This window comes from Mesoplodon densirostris, chromosome 1, assembly GCF_025265405.1.
Source record: "Mesoplodon densirostris isolate mMesDen1 chromosome 1, mMesDen1 primary haplotype, whole genome shotgun sequence".
Lineage (NCBI taxonomy): Eukaryota > Metazoa > Chordata > Mammalia > Artiodactyla > Ziphiidae > Mesoplodon > Mesoplodon densirostris.
The window spans coordinates 28,727,744-28,754,658 of record NC_082661.1 but is presented as its reverse complement, the minus strand read 5'-3'; the positions used below and the strand labels follow the sequence as shown (position 1 = coordinate 28,754,658).

Genomic DNA, 26,915 nt, shown 5'->3' with positions numbered 1-26,915 from the left:
TCTCATGGGTCAGTGGCTGAAAGAAAGTAAATGTATGATAACCGTGAACTCCAGGCTACGGTTCACAGTGGAAAGCAAACTATATTCTACACCCCATTCCTTCTTCAGAACAAATAGCTACAGGAAAGAGTAAGGAGAGGAAAGAGGCAGGATTATGTTCTTCAACAAATTTTAACTTCACCCTCCTCACCTGAATCTAGTCTCCCTCATGCCGATGCAAAAGATGCTGCCACCTGGCTTCTTTCCTTGCAGTAGTCACATCATCTGAATTAAGAGAATCCTTTTCCTGTGGCCCAACAGTTTTGCATGATCCGGTCAAACTGAGTCAACATTTTCAAAGTATAAGTATGCAAATTTATTAAATTTATTTATTTATTTACTATTTACGATGCGAATAGATGTTACTGAATGTGTTTTGGAGCCTTAGTGGATAAAGTGTCAGATGATGGGGATCTGGGAAAGTATCTAAACTTTCAAATTGTGTCTTATGCAAAAAATTCCCTTCTAAACGTATTTTTACAATATGTGGAGTTTTCCTGAAACAAATCTTTACTTAATAAAAGAAGATGTCCTGTAGAGTCAACAACTTTGGTGCCTACTGTATGCATGGTCCTGTTCTCGTCACGAACCGCAAGACCACCAGAGGGCGCTCGTTCCCTGTCTATCCAGCCTTCGTCAGCGACTCCGAAAATCCACGTTAAACTTGACTTTTACACTCAGGAAAAGTCTTTCACATTTAATCCACAAATATTTACCGACAATTTATTGTGCTGCCAGAAGAGGGGCTAGGTTCACAAGATACAGTGGTGAGTTAGTCACAATTCCTAATACCAGGCGCAAAGAGCACAGCAGAGACTGAAAGTAAACAACCGGCTACAACAAGGTGGGTAAGTAAAGAGTTTCTAGATCTGTGGAGTTTGTTATTTAAATATTGGCTCCTGGTTTTAGAAGCTAGTAACAATTCATTAAGAGATTCCGGACTGCTTCTGCTCTGTAACCCGGACATCGATCTCAGCCCTCATGGTACTTTGTAAACCAGAGCCAGAGACCTGTCCTTGGGTGGCTCCATTAGTCAGCTCCGCAATTTCAAGTCCCCCATCCCCCTTTTTTTTCAGGGCTTCCCGCAGTTCTCTTACAGTTAACTTCTGCCCCAGGTCGACACTCTCAGTTGCCCTCCAGGGCCAAGGACAAGGAATTACCCACAACTATCAGCCTTACCGGGCTCCACCCATTCTTTTTCTGGTTTAAAACCCGCGGGCTTTTCCTGTTCTGAATTCCTAGACCTCCTTCCTGTTTTGATTCTCGCGACAGTTACGAGACCTCGCGTGAAGTTTACTTCCCTTCACTCTTCTGCGTTTTAGAGACCAGGGTGACTGTGTATCTGGCTACGCCCACCTCAGTAGAGCCCTTCGAGGAAACCCCTAAATGAAGGGGCTTGGCTGCGTTCAGGTCAGGAGAGAGAGTCTCTGACCGCTTCCGAGAGCTCGACGCCCCCAGCACCCGGTGCGCATGCGGAGCCAGTCCTCCTGGGCGGTCCAGAGGCCGAGACCCGGCCGCCAACTTCGCGGTTGATGGAGAGGGCGGTGTCCACCCCGGGCCAGGTCCTTCCGGAGCGAGCCTGACTGAATAACGTCCCCTGCCTGGCTGCAAAGCTCCGTCTCCGTCCCCTACAAACTGGACTGCAGCGCGGTTTCTGTAAGCCGCTGGGGGCAGGCCGGGGCGGGGCCTGGCAGACCCCCGGTACGGAGGACGGGCCTCCAGGAATGTTCTCCTCCCCGCCCCCAGCCCAAAGTGCCACGGTGGCGCCGGTGGCGGCCGCGAGACCGAATGCCTCTGGCCCTGCCGGCCTAGCAACCATAACCTGTAATTCTGACCCGGAGCGCTGCCCACTGGGGAGGCGCCCCGCCCACCTCTCCGACAGCGGCCGCCGGTCGGCTGGGACCTCTATAATCACCCGGCTCCTCCTCGGGTTGAAGCACCTGCCGGATGTGGGGAGGGAGGAGGAGGCCAGATGTGAGGAGGCAGAAGTAAACAACGAGTCTCTGGTCCGCGACTTGGTGGGGAAGTGGGGTGGACAAGCCTGCAATCGCCCCAGGGCTGCGGGGAGACGACGTTGGTTGGCCCGACTTGGCACAAGAATTCCTACCTCGTCATTTTGCAGCTGCTCTAGCGGATGGGACTGTAAAGTCAGATGGGACAGTGCCTAGCCTTTCAACCAACTCTAACTTCCCAGCTACCCCCCACCCTCCCATCCCCTACTCCGAACCCGCACTCCACCCCATCTCTAGTCCTTTCCCAGCTTGGGTGTCCGGTTACTGCTGTTCTGTGCTTACTGTGAGTTTGGACCAGGCTAGGGGGAAGTGGCCCAGGAGGGTCCCGTGCGGCTGCATAAAATTGGCAGCTTCAGAACTAGGGGAGGGGGTGGGGTATGCAACGTCGAGGGGCGGGGAGAGGGGGCGGAGGAGCTGCTCCCTGAGTGCAAGTCCGTGGACTCTGTCAGAGATTCTCAAGTCGGAGCAGAGGTGGCTGGCGGGCCCACCCGATTCCTTTCCACTGCCTGCTTTTTCGGACAGGAGTCACGGCTGCTCTGAGGGGCATAGTCCCGGACACCAGGTGAGCGCTCTGGGCCCCAGGGCATCACCCCACCCCCACCCCAACACACACACCCTCCCCCGCCCCACCCCCTTTCCACCCTTATTAACAACTCCTTCCTCCTGGGACCAGCCATTCCCACCCACCTCTAGGGCAGGAAGCTTCGAAGTTGGATGGTTTGTGGTGGTGGTGGTAGTAGTGGTGGTGCGCGTGTGTGCTTGAGCTTTATCACTCCCTCCTCTCACCTCTCCCCAACCCCCAAGAACAGCCCAATCAATTACCACCCAGCGTAACTGGATGACCCCTCCTATGACCCTTCGACACTTGACTCCAAGGTAGCAGGGGAGGGGGCAGTGCTAGGGTCCAAGTTGGTACGAGTGACAAGGAGGTTGCTTCTGACCTCCTGACCTGGTTTCCATCCCCGGCAGGGTGCCACGCACGCGCTGAAGCCCCTAGTACTCTCAAGGCTTCCAGCTAATCATGCCCCAGCCGCCCGCAGCTGCCTTGCCGCTGCCCGTGCTGCTGCTGCTGCTGCTGCTATTCCTGGTGGTGCGGACGCCGACCCCGGCTGGCGCGCGGCCATCCCTAGGCCCCGATTACCTGCGGCGCGGCTGGCTACGGCTGCTGGCGGAGGGCGAGGGCTGCGCTCCCTGCCGGCCAGAAGAGTGCGCCTCGCCGCGGGGCTGCCTGGCCGGCCGGGTGCGCGACGCGTGCGGCTGCTGCTGGGAATGCGCCAATCTCGAGGGCCAGCTCTGCGACCTGGACCCCAGTGCCCACTTCTACGGGCGCTGCGGCGAGCAGCTTGAGTGCCAGTTGGACGCTGGTGGCGACCTGAGCCGCGGAGAGGTGCCCGAGCCACTGTGTGCCTGCCGCTCGCAGCGCCCTCTCTGCGGTTCCGACGGCCGCACCTACGCTCAGATCTGCCGCCTGCAGGAGGCGGCCCGCGCTCGGCCGGACGCCAACCTCACCGTGGCGCACCCCGGGCCCTGCGAATCGGGTACGCACGGCCCACGACCCCGACCCCCGGCACTTGGGTTTCCTCAAGGCGTTGCACCCCGGTCCCTGACAGCATTGGTCTCTGGCCAGCTGAGCGAAAAAGATGACGCCAGGGAGGCCTCGAGTCCATTATAGGAGTTTGCTCTCGGGGCTGGTCCTCAGAAGCCACCGCCTGAAGGTGCGGGTCCGGAGCTTTGTCAATAAGCAGCGTGCGTTGGGGCGCGTGAAAGCTCCAGACCCGGCTGGCAGAGACCAACCCTCTGAGAGAGCAGGCACATAGCCAACGCTTGGCCTCAAAATTGAGAGAGTGAAGAGAGACTCTCAGACTTTGCCCAGACCACTAGAATTCAGGCAGGGAAACTTGGGTTCCTGTGAGATGCAATCAGGTTTCGTTTGGGCGGCTCCATAGACCCAGTGCTTAGTTAACCTAGTCTCTGGGCCTCTGCCCGCGCTCCCCTCTCCTCTGCGTTTAGGGTTTAGTGGAGCAGGGGGGCTCTTCTAGCTCCTCCTCCCCCATCCCAGCGGGCTGAGAGCTATTCAAGCCTCAAGTTTTCTTTGGCAGCTCTAGTAACCTTCACTTCCTGAGCCCCTTTGAGGGGTCTGGCTTGGCTGGGGCTGCTGGGAAAGTAAACGCTCTGCGGGAGGGTCTCCCCACGACCCCAGGCTTTCTGCCTGCTGCCCAGATTGATTTCAGTGTCCTTGCCTTTGCCACGTGGACTGCCCCCCCCACCAAGGTGGGGTGGGGGAAGGGCTGATCTTCGGGCCTTTGGCAGCAGGACCTGGTTAGAAAAGGGGGAGGGTGTGGGTGAGGGAGGTGTTGCTTACAAATCCAGCAGGGTAGGGGCCTAGAGGGTGGAATGAGGACAGGGGAGCAATCAGGGACAGAGTGTGGTTGCCAAGCTGAGGTGTGGGTCTCTGTACTTGTTTGTGCATCTTGTCTGCCTGTGCATTTCCATCTCTGTGTTCCCATCCTTGTGTGTACCTGCAGCTACATTTATGTATGTGTCATGTCATGCTTATGGATGTGTATTTACTTCAGCATATATGTGTTCCCTCACAAACACATTCAAAATGGTTTGTATATGGGGTCCTTGCTGGGCTGGATGTGCCATCCTGTTCTTAGGCCTCCTATCTCCACCCCCAGAGCCCCAGATTGTGTCACATCCATATGACATTTGGAACGTGACGGGGCAGGATGTGATCTTTGGCTGTGAAGTGTTTGCCTACCCCATGGCTTCCATCGAGTGGAGAAAGGACGGCTTGGACATTCAGCTGCCAGGGGATGACCCCCACATCTCTGTGCAGGTAGGGACAGGGAGCAGAGGCCTCCCCGGGGCAGCCCACGGTCCCTCTAGAACGATGCTGCTGACTCCTCCTGGCTCCAGTTTAGGGGTGGACCCCAGAGGTTTGAGGTGACGGGCTGGCTGCAGATCCAGGCTGTGCGTCCTAGCGATGAGGGCATCTACCGCTGCCTGGCCCGCAATGCCCTCGGCCAGGTCGAGGCCCCAGCTAGCCTGACAGTGCTCACACTGGGTAAGGGAGAGCCCTGAGCTCTGGGGGCTGGGGGAAGGTGGTGGATTCATGCCCTTGAATGTGTGTCCATGTGTGTATATGCATGTGGGTACACACACAAGCATGGCTTTCTCACAGCCTGGGATACATGGGCACTGACAGCCCTGTTTCCTGTTCTCTCTCCTTTGTCCCCATGTGTTTGCAGACCAGCTGAACTCCACAGGCATCCCCCAGCTGTCATTCCTGCACCTGTTTTCTGAGAAGGAGGCTGAGAGTGAAGAGGCCGAGGATTACTACTAGGTCCAGAGCCGTGGCCCATGGGGGTGGGTGAGTGGGGATAGTTTTCAACCCTGCTTTTGAAAAGATCTGGAAAGGGGGAGCAGGGCCCCTTCACAGATTGCTTTAATGCCCTTAGTAGGGGAGATGTGATGGTGGTGGGAGAGACAAAAGTTGGAGGGTAAGGAGAGAGGCAGAGACTAGGGGAGGTGGGATGCAGAGGGGCCCATGCAGGAGGTGCTCTGGCCGGGACAGTCTCCTGTGTGGACCAGCCAGGCATTAGGCAATAGCTGCCTGCTGGTCTCTAGGCTGAGTGGCGGGTGGGGGGTAGGGGTGGGGAGGAGTGGAGCTGACACAAGGGATGCAGACACCAGGATCCTCCACTTCTTTCCAGCAGCCCTCCCTCCAGCTCTGCTCAGCCAGTCTCCTGACTGCCCTTCTGCACAGCTCCTGCTGTTATTTTTCTAGGCCCCAGTCTTTGCCTAACCTCAGTCTACCCTTTCTTGAAACTCACCTTCTAGAAAATTTCCCCCTCTCTTAGTCCCAGTTGCACATACTAACTGCAATTCTCTTTGCTGTTTGCCATCTGCTGTCCAGGAAGGCACGATGGAGCATGGTTTAGCTCAGTGCACTAAGATGGGCATTTGGGCATGTCTGATTTTCCTGTCATTCTGGGAACTCCATGAGGGCAGTACCATATATTATACCACTTTGTACTGGACGATGCCTAGCACAAGACTAGGCACAGTAGGCACACAATAAAGATTTATGAACAAACTGAGACAGATGTTTCATGCAGATTTGCACACAGAGACCGCATTTCTCTGGGATGCCTCCCAGGGTAGTAGGACTCTGGCTTCCAGAAGCTGTAGGTCCTGCTCTCTAAGCACATGCCTGCCAGATGTAGAGGAAGCTTGAGCTGGGGCCTCCCCCTGCCCCAGGCAGGAAGGTTGGAGCCATCTGGTCGGGAGGGAGGGTATCCTCCCAGTCTGCACTCCATTGGGGCTGGTCTGGAGATAGAGTGCCTGCCCCTCTGTCCCCTCCCCAGGCAGAGTGGGAAACCAGATCTATGTGGGTAGGACCCAGTATGAAAGCATAAACTGGGTGGAGGAGGGGAGAAGTTTGGTCACATGTATCGGCCGCACCCTAGGATTTCCCTATGAAGCCGCCCATTTCCCAGCCGAACCCAGACAAAATCATGGTAAGCTTGTTTTCTCGTCTGCCCCAACTGTGACTTGTCTTCTCTGGCTGGAGGTGCCTCACAGAGCCGTACTCTTTTGCTCCCGAAATCTCTCTCCACACTCCCCTTACCTAGCCCAGGGACACTGGTGAGGCGTAGTGTTTATTGACTGACTAAAGGAGAAAATGAAAGCTTAAGTTGGCGAGGCCAAGACCCCCGTGTGTGGGTGTCGAAGGCCTCCTACGCGCCTGGGTTCCACCCGAAGCCTGGCGCCACACGACGGGAGAAGTTGCAGTTGACTCGGTGTCTGAGCTTGTCCTCTGGGGCCCAACGTAGGGAGCCCGGCCTCTTGGGAGGGGCGTGGCCCAGACCCCAACCCAAGGGCTTGGCTGCCCCTCCCGCAGAACCTCAGGACTCGTCCAGAGACTAAGCCAGAGGACAGCTCTCGTTGCCGAGTCCTGGCTGGAGTCCGGCGTTTCCAGGAGCAGCACTCAACAGCTCGAGCGGGTTGGATACTCGGGGTGAATTCTAAGTCGACCGCGAAAGTAGGGATAGGGATGTGAGCAGTATGGTGGGGGCAGGAGGGTCAGGCCGTTCAGCGTCCGGCCCAGAAGGAGGTCTGCTCCGCGCTGAAAGAGGGGACTGGGGTCTGGGTCCCGCAGCAGCCAGGGAATCCGCCCCTGACTTGTTCTTCGCCGGCGACTCCCGGCCAGCTGGGCTCGAAGGCGCCCCCTGGCGGGCCCATCGATCCTACCGCGCCCACCTGCAGAGCAGAGGCTCCGCACGATCCTAGAGGGTCACACGCATCCCCCAGAACCCGTACTCCTCCATCACTTTTGCAGACTTTACAGGATGTTCAAGTGCAGCCTCCTTATAGCCTCAGTTTCCCCCTGCGCGGTGCTACAGGTTCAGGCCCCACAGCCTTGAATAGGAGGAACCCCTGCTGCGCACCCCACCACCTGCTCCAGCGGACCGGCTTTAATAACGTCGCTGGAAAGTGACACGCGATTTATTATTAAAGAATTGCTGGGACGGGAAAGGTTTAATAAACACGCTGCAATGCCGAGGATTATTCTCTGCAAATAAATGAGAGCGCGGGAGGCGTTTTAATAAATAATTTCCCGCCGCTCCCGGGGGAGGAGAGGGGAGATGGAGGGGGAAGCCGAGCTGCTGCCAGAACTCCCGACTTCGCCTCCCCACGGGTTTCCAAGCCTTCCTCGCGTTTTTCGTCCTAGGTTGCTCACACCCGATGTATGAGGTTCCAGGGGAACTGACTCGCAGTGGTCTAGGTCTGGAGGCAGGAGAGGCTCTGCCCCATCCTACTTCCCCCATCTCCGGGATTTTAAGTAGTTTGCCTAAGATGAGCAAATGCGCTTCCTTCCAGCTCTGAACCAGAGGTCTGAAGTCAAGACTTGACCGGGGCAGGAAGGGTTAAACCGGGGCCAGCCGCTCCCAGGCTGAGGGTACTAAGTCCCAGGGCCTAGCCACTCTCCTCCCAGCTTTTGGCTGACCCGGCTGGGCGTCCCAGGCTGGATGTGGGGAGTAAGCCGCCAAAGGGGGCTGTGTGTACCGGTGTGTAGGTGCTACAAGTGTCCAAATGACCCCGACTCACTCCTTGGGCCATTATGGGGAATAGGGCCACTGAAGCTGGTTGCTCGTTGTTAGTTCGAAGGCTTCAAGGAAGGGTCCTTGAGCCGCGCTGGTCTGAGTCGAGGGAGTCCAGGTGAAGCCCAACTGCTAGCTCTTTGGTGAACGGCGTGTGTGTATGTGTGTGTGGATTTGAGGGCTGAGCAGAGCTGGAGCCCCAAAGGGGAGTCCACTTCTCCAACAGAAGCCTGGAGGCCCAAGAGGATGAATCTGATTTCAGAGAGGGCAGAGATTGCAGGCTTTGGGCACCAAGGACAAGCCCATCAGTCTTGTAAGTAGTGGACAGGGCAGTGCCTGGGGTACACCGGCTCTGCAAGCTTTGCGCCTAGGCGGAGAGAGACATGTCTGGCGACACCTCTGGCAACACTTGGGAGAACAGGAAGTGGGGAAAGTGTGCCATCTGGTGGTTATTTCTGGTTGTAGCAGCCAAACCTGGGCTTAGGGTCTTGAGACAGTTAAATTGACTGGAAAAATTTGAGTAAAAAAGTGCTTGATTTGTATTCATATATGTATGTGAAGGTGCACATGTATATGTAGTATATATGTGATATCTATAATATGTTCATACTATTTATGTGTGTATATGTGTCTACATGCACTGTGTACATGTATGTATATATATGTATGTACATCACAATGTGTTATGTATGTAGATTATCTACATGCAGATATAGGTATGTAGATAACCATGTAGGTGCATATATGTATGTGTGTACATAAGCACTGTATATATGGATGTGTTGTTATATGTGTATATAGCTGTATGCATACATTTATTTGCAAGTACATGTTCTATTATTTGCCTTTCTTTCAACAAGTATTTCTTTTTTTTTTTTTTTTGTGGTACGCGGGCCTCTCACTGTTGTGGCCTCTCCCGTTGCGGAGCACAGGCTCTGGACCCGCAGGCTCAGCGGCCATGGCTCACGGGCCCAGCCGCTCCGCGGCATGTGGGATCTTCCCGGACCGGGGCACGAACCCGTGTCCCCTGCATCGGCAGGCGGACTCTCAACCACTGCGCCACCAGGGAAGCCCTCTTTTTTTTTAAATTTATTTTATTTATGTTATTTTTGGCTGCGTTGGCTCTTCGTTGCTGCACACGGGCTTTCTCTAGTTGCGGCGAGCGAGGGCTACTCTTCGTTGTGGTGCACGGGCTTCTCATTGCAGTGGCTTCTCTTGTTGCAGAGCACAGGCTGTAGGCACGCGGGCTTCAGTGGTTGTGGCACGTGGGCTCAGTAGTTGTGACTCGTGAGCTCTAGAGCGCAGGCTCAGTAGTTGTGGCGCACGGGCTTAGTTGCTCCACGGCATGTGAGATCTTCCTGGACCAGGGCTCGAACCCGTGTCCCTTGCATTGGCAGGTGGATTCTTAACCACTGTGCCACCAGGGAAGTCCCCTTACATTCTATTCTAAGATGTGCATGTGAATTAATTATATACATTTATGTTTACAGGATTGTGTGTGCATGTATATATGTATGTATGTATAACTCTGTTTACATATATATGTATGAGGAATAGACAGGCTTAAATTCTCTGGTGGGCTTGGAGATTCCCTGGTTTTCTGTTTAAAAGCTCAGGTCCTGTCACCTAGGACTCTATTTCTAAGTGTGTAGGCAGCTGAGGGCAGAGGGAAAGAGGCTGGAGACATAGGCTGATTACCTCCTAGGATATGTTTTGGTTATTTCCTCAGCCCTCTGAATGACTAGGTTCTTTCTAAACAGGGAACAGCTAGGTAAGTCCACTTAGAGTGATGGAATGTTAATGAAGATCAATTCTCACCTCTCTGCTCAAAGCAGAGCACCTTAGGAGGAAGGATGATGGGTTGCGGATGGGTGGGAATGGAGTCTGGGAGGCTGGGGGTAGGAATAGGTTCTCGGAGGGCAGTGGTGGGTGCATTTAGAGACTGGAAGAGATCCGGTCTGGGAGGTAGTGATGGAAGCTCTGGGACTCAGTTGCAGATAATGGGGGTGATTTGAGAACTCTTGGGGGAAGGATGAGCTGGTGGATAGAGATGGGGCCTGACGGGAGTAATGAGGTCAGGATCAGGGATGGAGTTGGGAGGGTATGGAGGTAGAGGCTCTGGTGGCAAGGAAAACCAATCTTGGGGTGGAATTTGGAGGCCATCTCAGATGGAGTCATCCCTCCCTTTCTCCCACCCCTCCCTTCTCCATGCAGGGAACCCTAATGTTCTTCTCTAGTCCTCCCTCCTCAAGCTGGGTCCCAGATGTGTGGGGGGCAGAGGAGAAGAGCTTAGGCTTCAGAGCTTGGCCTGGCTTAGGTGACTCACTGGTGGGCGAGGTGAGGCAGAACTCTCAGCACCACGGTCCCATGAAACCCCGTCCCAGCCATCTGGCTCATTGCCTGTCCAGTTGCCATTACCAGGTTCCAATTTGGGCTCAGCCCAGGGGGTTCAAACAATGGTGACTTGGAAAAGATCACAGAACATACCCTCCCCTCACCACACACGCATTCCTGGGACTGAACTGGGAAAAAGGTGCTTCTGGATCATTCCTTCCCTCTTTTTGCTAGATGTTCTCCAGACACAGTCAAGGCCAGAAGTCTTCAGGTGCCATCCTCACTTTTGGTCTGTGGTAACACCTCATTCCTGTCCCCTCCCTTCTCAGTCTCCTGTGCTGGACTACATCATCCTAAAACCATGGCTTCTGTCCTTTCATTGCCTCTCCTCCCCTTCTTGAGTACTTTTCTTCCCAGGGTTGAGATCTTAGGTCCCTGGACTGTGACCACACTGGTTGAGGGCAGGGGGAGGGGCTGAAGATACAGGCTGGTCCCTGGCCTGCCTTTATTTTCTATATTTTCTCTGCTATCTGGGCAACTGAAAGCTCTCTGAAGAGGGTTATGAAAATCAGTTTTGGTGACAAATGTTACCCCACAATCAAGTTTCACCCTGTCCCCTTGGTGGGCAGCACCATGGGAGGCAGGATGGACTTTAGGGTACTGAAATGGGGTCATGAGAAGTGATGGGGGTCTTCCAGGATGAGCGTTGAGGGCTCTAGGGACAAATACTTCCTGCCTCCCCTCTGTCCCCCCATCCCAACCCCAGATCACTAAAGCAGAGCTGGAGAGGGCCCCACAGGTCTTCTGGACTCAGCTGGCCCTCACAGGGGCCCAGGTTTTAACTCCTGGGGATCTCTAGGGGAAGTTGGTCTCTGAAAGGTAATGATAGGTCTTTGGGAACAGAACTGGGGGTCTGTGGTCAAGGATAGGCTGGAGAGGGGACATGAGCTTTTGTGGTACTGCTTTTTAAGTGCATACCTTGGGCAAGTTTCTAAGCTTTCCTTCTTCTGTGTCCTCCTCTGCAAAATAGTGATAAAACTTCCTCTGTAAGGGTTGTGATGAAATTAGAGATCTTATAAGTAATGTGTCTGAAATACAATAGGTATTCAACAAATGGTCAATTTCACTGTCACTATTTCTAGGTGGGTGAGCTACATGGAGATGGGGCAGGGTACCTAGCACAGAGCTTCCTGCTGAAGTGTGTGGGTAATTACAGTCTTGTGCCTGCCTGAAGGAGGCCTGAGAAATTGGGTCTTAGGAGGAGAGGAAGGGCTATGGCAAGGTGGGGATGGGTAGGGGCTGGGCTTCCAGAGAGCTTGGCAGCCTTCACCCTCACACACCCCCAACCCCCGCCCTCCTCAGGGAGCCCCTGTCAGAACCCAGGGCTCTAGCTCTGGGCTTGGAGGGAGGGGCATCCTCCAAACTCACTTCCATCCATCTCTTTTATCTGGGCTGCTGAAGGGCTGGAGCTCCAATGGGGCCTCTGATGGGGAACAGATACAGAACAGGCGGAAGCAGCCGGAACTGTGCTGAGCTGGAGCTGAGGACCAGGCCAGGGGATCAGTGAAGACAGATAAAGCTCAGAGCAGCTGGGGACTCAGGAGACCCGTGGGGAGGGGCAGCAGGGGCTGAGGGCGGGCTGCGTCCTGGGAGGAGGCGAGGGCCGGAAGCTTCTGAAGGGGATGATGTCCATCAAGGGCTTCAAATGGCCGGAGGAGGCCTTTAATGACTCTTTGGGAGGAGGGAAGGGGCAGAGCTCCCCCCATCCCCAGATGTGGCTGCCGGAAAGCCAGGGTGCCTGCCAAGCATGAAGGTTGGTCCCAGGGAGAACTTGAGCCTGAGAACAGGGGGACCTCAAGGTCCGGGCCAGAGGCAAGGCTTCTGGGGGCTGCCTTACCTTTAAGACGAAGATGGGGAAAAGGTTAGTAAGTGATTCTGCAATTTTAGTTCCTGTTTTAATGAACTTTGAAGGGCTTGGGGCCTCCCTGGACGCCAGGGAGAGAAGCAGAGCAGACGTTTATTTTCCTCTTTTTCCTTTTAAAGACAATTTTATTAAAACACTTTGTTTTCATTCTGGCTTGAACATGGGGCATTTAAATGGAAAAGTAATTATTTCACCTCGTTTGCTTATGGTGAGCGGAGAGTCAGGAAAGGGAGGGATGCCAGTGAGGGAAGAGCCTGGCAGCTTTGGGCTGGCACATGCGTGCATGCACATGCACAGGCCCTACAGACAGGCACACACAATCAGGCTCACACTCACAGCAGCATGAGTCACCACACAGAGCCCCTCACGCTGGCACACATTGTGCACTCACAGAAAGACACACCTCATCCACACCTTCCCAAATGCAGACACCTCAGTACTTGCAAGCTCAGAGCATTCACCCTCCTGAAGATACACTCCTTTACCACAGCCATACCTACAGGCAAAAGCTCTCTCTCCTACACAAACACTCCCAACACATTGTGCTCACAGTATAGGCTCCCTCACAGGTACCCACACACACCCCTTCCAAGCACTGGAGGTGTGAATGCGTGCTCCCCCCAACATATTTAGACTTTATCAAGTCTGTCGAGTTGTATCATCACCAGTACACACATGTTCAGACACACAATTCTCATTCTTAAACACACAAGTGCGGGAGTTCCTTGGTGGCCTAGTGATTAGGATTCTGGGCTTTCATTGCCTTGGCCTGGGTTCAATCCTTGGTCGGGAAACTGAGATCCCGAAAGGCCGGAGGCGTGGCCAAGCCAACCAACCAACCAACCAAACACACAAGCGCACCCCGGCAAGGAGCCTAGCCATAAAGCTGGGAGTGAGGCGGAATGTTATCATGGAGAAGGAGGAAGGGTAGAACTTTCCCTCTCATTGGGGTCCCTGGGTCCCCAAATCGACCTACCCCCCAGGCTACTCCATGAGCCCATTTCTCTGTACCTGTAACATCCTCGGAACGGTCTCTCTCCCGACCTTGGTTCCACAGCCTCTGGGACGGGGTCCTCCCTGCCTCCCACCCGTTCCCCACCCCAGGCGGGAGAAGGCCAACAGGTCCCCTAGGCTCAGCTGCCCTGGAGGGGACCGGGTTCTAATTCGGATTTCCCCACCTCCCCCGCCCCCGCTCTCCCCTGCTGTGTGGCCCGGCGTTAGAGGGGTTAAAACTTCGGTAGCGTGCCCCCCTCCACTCCCACCCCTGGCTGGTACATCGAGGGCCGGGTTCGCGGGAGCCGTACCTGTACTTTGTCTTCATCTGTCACCGCTTCTGACAGTCAGATACATCTTGTGCGGGGCGGGGTGGGGGGAGTGGGGGGCGGGGGAGCAATAATTAACCTCTCCCGCCTCACACCCCGAATGCGGCTGCCTCTCCTGGCCGGCCGGCCGCGCTCGCTGCAGGATCTGCGAGAGAGCAAAGAAAGGGGGAGGGAGGGGGAGGGGCGAAGGGAGAAAGCGGGAGAAACTAGAGAAGGGCGCTGAGAGGAAAGGCCCTGGCATTCTTATTGCCCTGCCAACTTCTTTTCTGCACCCTTCTTTCCACTCTCGTCCTGGGGAATGGCTGGGAGTTGGGAGAGGTGATTAGAGGGACGGGAGAAAGCCAAGTGCACTCACAGACTCACCACTTCCCCCTCCTATCTCAGGAGTTCAGGCCCCTCTTGAAGGCCTGGGGGCTGATTTGGGAGAGCAGTGGTTTGAGGGAGAGTCCTTCATATACGAGCTTTGCACAGGGACAAGCAGGAGGAAGAGAGTGTTGGGTGGTGTAGAGCGGGTGGGGGATGCCATGCTGGTGTTCTGCATGGATGGCAAATGACTAAAGCTTTTGTTAAGGATTAATTACTCTTCTAATCACTAAAGGGGGAGGGATTTCATCCTATTCCCGCAGAAGGCAAGTGAGCCCAATGCCAAGGGGCTGTGGATGACAAGGACTCCAGATTTGGGGTGGGAGACAGAGGATGCTTCTAAAAAGTTAAGTAAGGCCCTGGGGGACAGGGTGGCTGGACTCAGAGCTTGCACAGGAAGAAGACAAATTTGTCTTGGGCTAGGTCCTTGGATGAGGCAGGTGGGACTCAGGGTCAGGCAAGAATCACCTGAAGCCAAGGAGACGAACGTGAATATAGAGTATTGCCAGCAGTCAGAGTGCTACGCCCTGGGGTTTGCCCAGGAAGAGGAGGGAAGCAGCCAGGACCGTAAGAAGAGGTGTTGCTGTCACTGCTGGGCTCTGGGGGGTGTAGAGGGAACGGACCCTGCCTGTCCGCTGGGCAGCCTGAAGGCCAAGAGATTCTAGCTTTTCCCATCTCTTTGAGAAGTTGTTAGTCAAATCTGTCATCTACCGTGTCTGAGAAATAGGACCTTTTCTCTAAGGTCCCTGATTGAGTTGTGGACACAGTGTAGTCCACAAGTCAGGATCCCTGGTTCTCACCCTGGTTTTGCCACTAGCTAGCTGTGTGACAGAAGATAAGTCATTTAACCTCTCTGGACTTCAGCTTTATCATTTATAAAGTGGCAGGGGTGGAGGTTGGGGGAGACTGTTGAGACAAACTCTAAAGACACTGTTGATACTCACGTCCTATAATCTTCTAAGATCTGAGGAACCTTAGCAGGCTCAGCTGTGCCCCCCACTGCACCCCTTACACATTCTCTGAACCCCTCCCACCCCTGAGCAGCACATACACAACCCCAAAGGTGCATGTTCTCTCTCTCTCTCTCTCTCTTTCTCTCTCTCTCTCTCTCTCTCTCTCTCTCTCTCACACACACACACACACACACACACTCACTGCCTCCTTGCTCCTTGTATTGTGCATCCCTGGACTCCCAATCATTTACGAAATTTGCTGTGGTTGGGAAGGAGCCCAGGACCAGGGCACCCCAACAGAAAAGCTGACTCTATGTATTTCTGTTAAAAGAAAAAGGAAAAGCCTATCAGAGCTGGAGACTGTAGCACCGAGGCAGAAAGTTAGCACCAGAAAGGGCTTGCAAGTGGGGAGAGGGGCCATTGGGAGAGGGAAGAGAGGCCTGGAGAGGTGAGGAGAGAGAAAGACGGAGAAGGCTTAGCTTAGCTGCAGGGGACTCACGCTGAGAGTGAGGAGTGAAACGCTGACAGCCTTGTCAGGAAATCACCTCAAAGCATCCCACACCCCAGTCTGTCAGGCTCCATCTCCCCAGGGGAGGAGCCCCTGTGAGTCACGCTGCTGTCTGTCCCCTTGATTCTAGCCCTTCCTCCTAAACACACAGCCCTGCTCCAGAAGAGGGAGTTCATTTCTGGCTATTATTTCCTTCACCTGGAGAAATGCTGTGCATTTTGGCAGCATCAGCGGAGAGGAGAGAAGCAGGAAGAAGTCAAGACTGCCTGGGTTGGGGCCTCCTAGGATGGCTCTGCATCAACCAGAGCAATGTTGTGCCCAGGATGGAGCTGGTCTCCTAGGCAAGTGTGGCACTTAAGAAAGAAGTGGAGTTTCCTCTAACAGCGTGGAGTCTGGAGCAGCGGTGGGTCACCTAGGACCCATCAGGGGCCCTGGAACAAAGCTGGGCTCTTGTATAGGCTCAGCTCTGTTGAAGGGGAGACTTGGAGTTTGGAGAGAATGGTTCGGACAGCCTTACTTGTGGAGTGGAGAGTCTATCTCTCTTAGCCTTGGAGGTCAGAAATGAGTTTAAGTCACTTTGGGAATATTCTGGGGTTTCTTCTCTGGCCCTGTCTCCTTTCTCCCAGCTCCCCTTCTGTGGGAATAGGTCTCAAATTCCAGCCCCAATCCCCACTTTCTCCCACTTCCAGAGCTCCACTCATCACCTTTATAACTCCCTAGTCTGTCTTTAAAGAATTCTTTTCATTGTTCTTTACTTTTAAAATATAATACATGAATATCTGCTTATAAAAATTTCAAACAGTTTCAAACAATCCAGAAATGTGTAGAGCAAGAAGTAAAAGCTCCTCTTTCCTCCTTCCCTCTAATTCTACTCTCTTCTCTATAAGTTACTGGAGTTAACAATATGGTATGTATTCTTCCAGGTCTTTTACATATTCACTACACACACACATACACAAATTAGATTTTAAAACAATTATTGTATAGATTTATCATGTCATACTACTATTTTAGTATTTGCTCTTTTCACTTTAAAAATATCAGAGATATTTGCCAGGTCAGCACATAAGGGTATACCTCGTTACATTAGATACATTTCACCTGGTACTCCAAAACAGATTTAACCAGTTCCTTAGTGGTGGGCTTTTACATTGTTTTGAAGTTTTTACTCTTACAAACAATGCCACAGTGAACCTCCTTAAACATATGTCATTTTGCACAGTGGTTGAGAGTCCGCCTGCCAGTGCAGGGGACACGGGTTCGTGCCCTGGTCCGGGAAGATCCCACATGCCGTGGAGCGGCTGGGCCCGTGAGCCATGGCCGCTGAGCCTGTGCTTCCGGAGCCTGTGCTCCGCAACGGGAGAGGTCACAACAATGAGGGGCCTGCGTACCAAAAAAAAAAAAAAAAAAAAAAAGAGTGAGTATTTCTGAGGTCCAGATTTCTAAAAGTGGTACTGTTGGGTCAAGAGATATGTAGTGTATGTATATCTAACCCTGACTTCTCTTTCAAGCTTGAAACCCACATTTCCAAGCAAGAGCCCACAGATGCTTAGAAGGGGGTGGCCTGCTGATTTTTTCCAGGTGAATGTTTCCAAACACTTCAAATGCAAAAAGTCCAATACCAAGCTTACCCTTCTTCTTCCATCCCTCCCCCTGCCTCCCAGCCTCATTGCTTTGGTCAACATCACCCTATACATGCTGTTGCCCAAGCACCACACCTTGGGTCATTTTTATTTTTTTTCAGTTTATTTATTTATTTATTTAGGCTGCGTTGGGCCTTTGTTGCTACACACGAGCTTTCTCTAGTTGCAGCGAGCAGGGGCTACTCTTTTTGTTTTGTTTTTGTTTTTGTTTTTTAACATCTTTACTGAAGTATAATTGCTTTACAATGTTGTGTTAGCTGCTGCTGTATAACAAAGTGAATCAGCTACATGTATACATATATCCCCATATCTCCTCCCTCTTGCGTCTCCCTCCCACCCTCCCTATCCCACCCCTTTAGGTGGTCACAAAGCACCGAGCTGATCTCCTGTGCTATGCGGCTGCTTCCCACTAGCTAGCTATCTTACATTTGGTAGTGTATATATGTCCATACCACTCTCTCACTTCGTCCCAGCTTACCCTTCCCTCTCCCTGCGGGGGCTACTCTTCATTGTGGTGCGCAGGCTTCTCATTGTGGTGGCTTCTCTTGCTGTGGAGCACAGGCTCTAGGCGCGCGGGCTTCATTACTTGTGGCACGTGGGCTCAGTAGTTGTGGCACATGGGCTTAGTTGCTCCGTGGCATGTGGGATCTTCCTGGGCCAGGGCTTGAACCCATGTCCCCTGCATTGGCAGGTGGATTCTTAACCACTGCATGACCAGGGCAGTCCCAACCTTGGGTCATCTTTACCAAGGTGTCTGTGTGTCCAGATTTGCCCAGGATTGTCCAGTGTATGTGTACTGTCCTGGGGGAAATGATTGATAGCACTTCATTTGTACTCAAAACTGTTCTGGATTGGGCAATAAATTATATTGCCACTCTATTCCTCTTCATCTCTGATTTCTGTTCAATCCATCGCCAAGTCCCACCACCTCTCCCTTCATTTTTCCCTGTATTCCTTTCCCATTGTGTGACTTTGGATCCCATCATCAGGCTTGAATGAAAACAGGCTCCTAACTAGCTCCCAGCTCTGCATCTCTCCTCCCTTCAACCCATCCTTCTACTCCACTGCCCATCTTATCTTTTTAGGCCCTTCTTTTATCATAGAACTCTCTTGCTTCCCATTGCCTGGAGATTCCCTAAAAGCAGGGGACCATGTATCTCCCCTCTAAATATGGACTCCGAAGGGCAGTTGACATTTCCATGCTACTGTGCCTGAGCATAGACTCATAAGACTGAGTCCACTCACGATCCATCATAATGCCATAGTTCACCAGAGCACATATTTCCCATCCCCATAGGTCAGGAATCTGTATCACCTTAACTGGAGAAGGGGCAGGAATTGGGCAATGGAAAAACTGTTCCATGCTCCCCCAAACTAATGAAGAGAAAGACTCTTTGTGATCTGAATGAAGCCTAGAAGGTAGCTTGGTGTCTCTCTGAATTCAGATCTGGGGTGTCTAGAGAGGCCCCCTAAGGCACTCTTTCTCTTCCTGCTCCCCTGGTGCCACAAAGATTCCAACCAGTTTTCCCTCCATCTCTTGTTCCAGGGCTGGAGTCTTCAGGGATATTTTTTCATGTTTAGCTCTTATCCAGCTGCCACCCGCCCACTGCACTCCATGCCAGCTCTGAGCAGTGTCATATATGATCAAACATCACAGGAACTTCCAGCCCTTGAGTGAGAAGGAGGGTGGCAACATAGAGCTCATGATGTATATATGTAGTGTTGTTAGAATCGACCCTCAAACCACTGTAAGCCCCACCCTGGAGAGAGGACTCTCAGGAACCTTCAGGGCGGGTCTGGACAGGATGCCGTATTCCTCCCCCATCATGTTAACCCCCACCCACCTGAGTCTCTGGGATAAACCTCTGGAGTGCTTCACCAAACTTAAGGGCACCTGCAGCCTCTCCAGTCCCTTCCCTGGCATCCCCTCCCCTCACTTAGATGTTGCCAAATAGATGGTGATCTTGGATGGGTCCTGGTGGCCAAACTCCAATCAGAAGAGGAGGCATCCTGGCCCCCTGCTAGCATTCCGCCCATAGTAATTTGGCAGGAAAGCACCAGCTGCATATATTTGCACATCTGTTTATGCCTCTGGCTTGTTATTTATTCTCTGCCTTTCATGGTCACTAGAGCCAGAGCACACCTCAACTCTTCCCAAGTTAGATTAACTGGGAAAGAAGGCTGGGACACTCAGTCATGACAATTGCTGATGTTCATTGAAGGGTATGCCTTTTCCAGCAGCTGCTGCCACTTTTCATAGAGACACAGAGGAGAGGAGCGAAGGGGAAGGGAACGGGAGGGAAAGGGTGGAAGGGGGTAGGGGAGGGCTGTGGGGTTAGAGCCGTAGTCATGCTGGGAGTACTTAAGTCAGGTGGGCTGATCCCTGGCTCCACTGGGGAGGGGGAGAGTTGGCCAGTCTTTCAAACACAATCATTCTGATCTTTCTCCCTGCTAGACACCAGATTTCGGCTTGTGTGTGTATTCTTGGATGGTGTGGGTGAGAGTCAATCATGTGGATAAGGTCTTTAAAAGGGGTTAGGTAGGATAGGCTTCTTGAGATGCTTAAATAACTATTCTTTTTTTAAACTTTTTATTTTGTTTTTGGCTGCATTGGGCCTTCGTTGCTGCACGTGGGCTTTCTCTAGTTGTGGCGAGTGGGGGCTACTCTTCGTTGTGGTGCGCGGGTTCCTCATTGTGGTGGCTTCTCTTGTTGTGGAGCACAGGGTCTAGGTGCGTGGGCTTCAGTAGTTGGAGCACACGGGCTCAGTGGTTGTGGCTCGCGGGCTTAGTTGCTCTGTGTCATGTGGGATCTTCCAGGACCAGGGATTGAACCCGTGTCCCCTGCATTGGCAAGCAGATTATTAACCACTGTGCCACCAGGGAAGTCCCCAAAATAACTATTCTTGAGGGATTTCTGGGACAAAGTACTTGGTGGTGGAGAACCAGAAGCCAGGTTCTGTCCCTGGGATTAATAAGGAAAAAGAGTGAGAAGAGGTGGAGGAAGAAGAAGAGAAGGAGGGAAAGGAAGAAGGGGAGGAGAAGGAAAAGGAGAGAGAGTGTTAAAGAATGGAGAAATGGCAGGGAAGAAAGAGGGGAGATTGGAGGGGCCTGGAAGTTTAGAGATCCTTGAAATGGCTGAGGTGCTATCCTTGGTCCTGACCGATAAAGGGCCCAGGAATTGTCCCGAGTCCCTGTCCTGGATGGGGCTCCAAACTCCCTGAAATTTCTTTTGAAAGTGACTGGATAATTTTGGAGTAAGAATAAAGAGCTTGAGCCTCATCTGGTGAGAACTGAATCCACAAGTCTAACTTCTCCCCCTCTAACCCCTTCTCCCTCTCCTGCCTTTCCCCAAAGCAACTCCCTATGCAGTCAGTGCTCCTTGCAGCGGACAGATAGATGTGGGCTCAGAGAACCCTGTGCAGGGCTCCTGGGTAAGGATGCAGGCACCTGAGTCCTGGGAGACCCCTAGCCTAAGTGGGGGAAAGTGAGGGTGCCCTGTGGGGAGGGAGTGCTGGCCTGGTCAGATTAAAAGCAGTTGCCAAAAGTCTGGACAGACATTTTGCTTTCACTTTCTTTCCTGCTCCTTTACGGAACTCGAATACCAACATCATTTTTTTTTTTTTTTGCGGTACGTGGGCCTCTCACTGTTGTGGCCTCTCCCGTTGCAGAGCACAGGCTCCGGACATGCAGGCTCAGCACCATGGCTCCCGGGCCTAGCCGCTCCACGACATGTGGGATCTTCCCGAACCAGGGCACGAACCCGTGTCCCCTGCATCGTCAGGCGGACTGTCAACCACTGTGCCACCAGGGAAGCCCCCAACATCATTTTTCCCCCTCCTTCAAAAGATTATATGTAACGAGCCGTTCATAAGCAGGCCTTGCACAGATGGGGGCTTAATCAGCTAGAGTCTAAGCACACGGGCATTCCAACCTAATCCAATTCCCATCAGTTCATTAGGGGAAATATTCATCACCCAGAGATTATATTGAGGCCAAAACTCTGAATGGATTCTAAAGAGCTGTCAGTGGAGCAGTAACTGCACCAGCCAAGACAGGAGGCCAGATTGTGTGGAGGGTGCCTGGAAGTCCCTGGCCAGGTTCTGAGACACCTGGTCTTACCAGGCTATGTCATAGGTACTTTTTTTTTTTTTTTTTTTTTTTTAGAATCACTGTTTATAGACTTTGGGGCCAGGTACTGAGGGAGAAGATGGAATAGAAATGTCAACTGCCCTTGGGAGTCCATATTTAGAGGGGAGATACATGGTCCCCTGCTTTTAGGGAATCTCCAGTCTGATGGGAGAGACATGGCTCCCACCCTCTGGACTGCTCTCTGAGCTCCCTGAAGAGTGCTAACTTGTAAGTGGTCACATATCTCTGTCCTAGAGTTTCTAGCAAAAGGCAAGAAATTGCCACTTCATGAAGGCACAGGTAGGGACACAACTCCTACCAGTTCCTACAGCAAATCAGAAAGAGAAGTTGGGTATAGAAGGCAGGGTACAGACTCCAGACCAAGGGACACCATTACATTCCTTCTGTCGTGGGGTGTTGTGCCAAGTGAAGCCAGGAAGGGGCTTCTCCAAGGTTGGCTTCTCCCAAATAGATGAGACCCTCACTGATATCAAGGGACCTTCATCTGCTGGTATTGAGAATCTTAAGAGAATCTTAAGCATTTCCCCATAGTTCTTTCCCACATTCCCATGTGAAGTTTGGGAAACATGTTTGTTTATCACCTCTGGCTTTCCTGATGCCACCCCCCTGCCTGCCATTTTTCTTTCATCCTTCCTGGTGGTGGTGGAGGGGGTCTTGTCTTAGGTGGCACACACTCATCCCAGGGTACTTCTGACCCAAAGGCAAAGCATTCACAGGGCTAGACTTTGGTCTCAAAGCCTGTAGTGCTTTCTACCACCTTCAGTCCTAGACATGGTCCTGTGGGCTGAAGAGAGCTGGTCCCCTGCAAAACTTGTCTCCTCTGCCTGGGTCCTCTGCCCATCTGCTCACCTGGTCCAGAACAGAAGTATGGGAGAGAGAAAACATGGGGCATGAGGCCTACCCTCCACTAGGGGTGAGGAAGAATTTCCTGGAGGAAGTACACTGACGCTGAGACCTGAAGGGAAGTGGGAGGCACCCAGGTGTGGGGAGGGAAAGGCTGCTCGCCCTTGTTGGTCACTTCTGCTCCCTTCACCTCTTATTTCCCAGGCTCCTGGGACCCATTCTTGGCTCAGCGCCCTTCAGCCCAGTCTCCAAAAGTCATCCTCCCCTACCCACAATCTATCCAGCCTCCCCAGGGATCTCCCAACTCTGGGACTATGCCAGGACACTATCCCGCAGGGATTCAGTTGAAAGATTTTGGACCTTGAGGAGGAGGGCACAGAGCGGGTGGAGTCTGGATGTTCCTCAAAGAGAATGACCAGAGCCTCGAAGATACATAAGTGATGCCACTCTCAGGCCCATGTGTTCAGGAAGGAATCAGAGAGGGCATCAAGAACCTGGGACAGAAGAGCCTGGAGCTGATGGAGAGGACAAGATCCAGATAAGAAATGAAAAGTCAGCTGAAACACAGTGATACTTAAGAGTTATGAAGTATGGGGAGCCAAAAATACCTTCCCACTTAGGCACAGGTATAACCTACCTGAGACCTAGGGCCAGGTCCAGCTGCCAAATGGAAAATGGTAACATAATTGGGGGTCCAGCTCCAAACTTTATTTTCCCAGCTATCAAATCTTTGATCAGCCACTGTTTTGTATCTGATTCCAGTTTCCCAACCTCTAAAGAGAGGTATGTCAGTCAGGCCAAGGACCAATTGGCTGATGCGATTGTGGAGGTTGGTATCCTGGCTTCTTGATGCTCTGACTCCTTCCTAAGGAGGTGGGGCTGAGAGGGGCAAACCCAAAATCTGTAGGTCAGGCAGTCAGGAAGGAAAGATCAGGAACAAGCTGGATGCCCTGGGCACTGACAAAGCTGTTGTCCCCAGGCAGTAAGGAAGATCTAGCAATTGTACAGCGAGCAGTTGTAGGCCCAGATGGCATTTGCAGTCTCCTTCATCAAGAATAGCTCAGTCCCTTTTAAGGGCTCACCTGATTAGGTCAGGCCCACAAAGGATAATCTCTCTGGTTTAAAGGTAACTGATTAGGGACTTTAATTACGTCTTCAAAATCCCTTTTCAGCAGGCCCTAGATTAGTGTTTGATTGAATAACTGGGGGAAGGCGTGTGTTTGCTGCAAAGTGCCTTCTTCCCTTTCTTCCATTCTTTTTTTAAATAAATTTATTTATTTTATTTATTTATTTTTGGCTGCGTTGGGTCTTCGTTACTGCGCGCCAGGCTTTCTCTAGTTAGGGCAAGAGGGGGCTACTCTTCATTGCGGTGCGAGGGCTTCTCATTGCAGTGGCTTCTGTTGTTTTCGAGCATGGGCTCTAGGCGTGCAGGCTTCAGTAGTTGTGGCACGTGGGCTCAGTATTTGTGGGGTGCAGGCTCAGTAGTTGTGGTGCATGGGCTTAGTTGCTCTGCAGCATGTGGGATCTTCCCAGACCAGGGCTCGAACCCATCTCCCCTGCATTGGCAGGCGGATTCTTAACCACTGCACCACCAGGGAAGCTCCCTTTCTTCCATTCTTATAGCTTAGCCTAGTTGCATCAAAAACCCGTCACACAGTGAAAATGATTTTCATGAAGATTAACTGTTAGATACTCTTTGCAAAAGTTCCCAACAGCTAGGAATCTCTCACTGTAGGTTAGTCAAACCAACCTAACAGGAATTTACACACTGGGGAGCTGGTGCCCCTCTTCCCTCAGTAAAGGGAGGCTAAAGAGGTCCATCCTTTGTTGTCCTTGGTCAGAAAGAAGGGCATCTCTTCAGGGCTCTTGGGGTTTGTGGATATGGTGCAGCATGGGGAAGATCTCAAGATCAACCAGCACTATGGGGATGCCCTGCCCTTGCTGTTGAGACCACCAGAGCCAGAGCACAGTAGCAGGTGATGGGAACATCTTCAGTGACCGGTGGGGCTTCAGCAGGTAATTACCCGGCAGAAGTGAGGAACTGACAGGGTAATTATTAGCTTCTAATTGCAGGACAAACTCAGGCCGAGATCCTCCTCTCCAAAGCAGAGGGCATTACTATTTGCATAGTAATTAATTACTTTGGGAGCTACGGAATTTAATTACCCACTAGTCTGCAGGAGCCAATAATTAAATTACTCTCAGAAACAGGGTATTTATTTCCCAGTTACGCTGAGCAGGTAGCTTCTACCTTGGGGAGCATGCCTGGGTGGTGACCCCTGGCCTGAACAGACATGAGTGGCAAGCTCAGTGCCCCAGGAGGGAGTGTCCACACTGCAAGGCAGACAGATACCCAACACGCACAGATGCAGGCCCTCACAGAACACTCGGACACATGGCACACTCAGACCCAGGGCTGGAGCTCAGATGTGTGGTAACCCATGGAGCTAGGCACACTCATCCCTGCAGAATCACACACATGGTGAGAAGAAGTGCCAAGGGACCAAATAGGGCATTTTGGGCTCGTTTTGCCATAGTTGTTTGGCCTAACTTGTGTCAAAATATAAAATATTTTTTAGTACCATGTATTTTGATCAACAGACTGTGGTTCTGAGCCCATTCTAGAATCTCTTTTCACTGCTGGTTCTTCTCAGGGATGGGGTTGGAGTTGGGAGATGCTCAGGACAGAGTGGGAGTTAAGGAGGGGCTGTGGAGTGTCTGTTTTGAACACCAGTTGATAATAATTAAAAATAATTGTGGGGCTTCCCTGGTGGTGCAGTGTTTGGGAATCCTCCTGCCAATGCAGGGGACACGGGTTCGTGCCCCGGTCCAGGAAGATCCCACATGCCGCGGAGCGGCGGGGCCCGTGAGCCATGGCCGCTGAGCCTGCGCGTCCGGAGCCTGTGCTCCGCAATGGGAGAGGCCACAACAGTGAGAGGCCCGCGTACCGCAAAAAAAAAAATAATAATAATAATAATAATAATAATAATTGTGAAAGTTTAATGTTTCTGCATCAAAATGTTCATGTCGAAATGTCATATACTCCTGAGAGATACTTCAGTAGAAAGTGGCCTCTTGGAGTGGAGCTGTATTACATCCAGCATTTACCTCTCCCTCTTCAAAGAAAGCAAGGTGGGGCTGGGGTCATGGAGGTGAGAAGTTGCTAAGAGGAGGGAGAAGCCACCAAGGGTGTATCTGGTCAGCCTGTCCAGTGACTGGGACCCCCTGTCCCCCAGGCCTGAGAAACCTAGTGGTTGGGTAGTGTTGCCCTCCCAGCCCCCACGGCTCTCCCCTAAGTCCACCCCGTCTGCTCTCCATCTCATTGCTTCCCACTGGCTGCCTGGGAGGTCAGCAGCTGCCAGGTAGTTGAGGCAATGTGGCTTTCTCCTCCACTCCATCTTCAGAGTGTAGGGTGAGGTGTCTGGCTCCAGTGCCGGGGATTCTAGCATCAGGGCAGACTGCAGCCCAGTGTGGGTGGGCCAGTCCTCCGGTTTGGAGGGCACCGTGCCCGTCTGAGGGAGGATGAAAGGAATAGGGCCTTTCCTTACTCTTCACTCCCTTCATCCTGGGAAGGCTCTCAGGCAAATCAAGACGGTCCTGGTTATTCTGTCCTATCAGCTTCCTCCCTCTCTTTCCTCCAGGTGACATTATGGAGCCCCTGATGTGTTCAGATCCAGAGCCAGGCCACCTCTCTGCCCTGTTGCCTTTGGAGTTTCCAGCTGATATGAGCTCCCAGCTCTGACCCCTTGGAATTCCCTCCCAAAGACTAGAGCTGAGCCCCTGCCCCGCCCCCCATCCCTCCAGACTGGCCCCAGGGCCTCCCCAGGTGGGACCCCATAGGCAGTTCTAATGAAGTTCTCTCTGACTCCATTCGGGGCACCCACCACCCGAGGAAGGAGCGGCCGGCCCTCAGCCCAGGCTGCTGACAGCAGCAATCCATCTCCATCACAGTAATGGCGTCCCCATTAATCGGCCATAAACTAATAAAGCAAGCACTTTCCACCCCTCACCCCCCCTCAACTTCATTAAGTCTTTAGTACATTAATATGTCTTACTTAGTGTCAGCTAAGCCTCTTTCTCCATTTGGGGTGGAGCATGGCGGGGTGGGCGCCTTGCCCAGTGGGTGGGTGAACATGACCCCTCGTCTGGCCTGGGCAGAGGGGCTGCTGACTCAGGGCCACCCACTCCCCTCTCCCTCCTCCACCACTGCCCCCTTGAGGGGCCTGAGAGGCAGTGATGGAAGCAGAAGCAGAAGAACAGGAGACGATGAAGTGGCAGAAAGAGGAGAGAGAGGAGGCTGGAAAGCAGGAGGAGACAGGATGGGGGAGGAGCTGTACACCTCCAAATTAAATCTGTGATTCAGGCATCAGATGGGCCGACAGCCAGAGATTAATTCGACTGATCCAGTTATAAAGAGCGGGAGGGCTGGGTAATCAATCTTGCTGCTGTCAGGCCGACAGGCAGGAGTATTAACCTGGCTAGACGGCACATATCGAGGACTTTCATTTCATTCACCCCAACCACGTCCCTGACCACGTCTGGCCCGTCTCTCCAAATAATAATAATGGTGGCTGTTAACAATGACAGAGACAGGATGAGGGGACTAGCTCCTCTGCCGGGCCTTTCTGTCCCGGACCTGCCACCCCTCGCTCGGTTTGACCGTTCCCAGAAAGCAGAGCAAGTAACAGCTCTTGGCCCTCTTTGAGAGGTGGGGA

The 26,915-nt window shown here is 52.6% G+C and overlaps 1 protein-coding gene across 1 annotated transcript; it reads left to right on the top strand.

Moving 5' to 3' along the window:
- Window positions 1–2,456: 2,456 nt before the first annotated feature.
- KAZALD1 (Kazal type serine peptidase inhibitor domain 1) lies at window positions 2,457–7,483 on the top strand. The gene is made up of 5 exons (XM_060107510.1): window positions 2,457–2,613; window positions 3,021–3,589; window positions 4,733–4,893; window positions 4,974–5,121; window positions 5,306–7,483. The coding sequence occupies exons 2-5, from the start codon at window positions 3,073–3,075 to the stop codon at window positions 5,398–5,400; spliced, it is 921 nt and encodes a 306-aa protein (XP_059963493.1). The 5' UTR covers window positions 2,457–2,613; window positions 3,021–3,072; the 3' UTR covers window positions 5,401–7,483.
- The last annotated feature ends 19,432 nt before the right edge of the window (window positions 7,484–26,915 follow it).

Coding starts and splice junctions, on each gene's coding strand:
- KAZALD1 (XM_060107510.1), top strand. CDS start 3,073: ATGCCCCAGCCGCCCGCAGCTGCCTTGCCGCTGCCCGTGCTGCTGCTG. Junction 4,894..4,973: donor ACCCCCACATCTCTGTGCAG/GTAGGGACAGGG, acceptor TCCTGGCTCCAG/TTTAGGGGTGGACCCCAGAG. Junction 5,122..5,305: donor CCTGACAGTGCTCACACTGG/GTAAGGGAGAGC, acceptor ATGTGTTTGCAG/ACCAGCTGAACTCCACAGGC.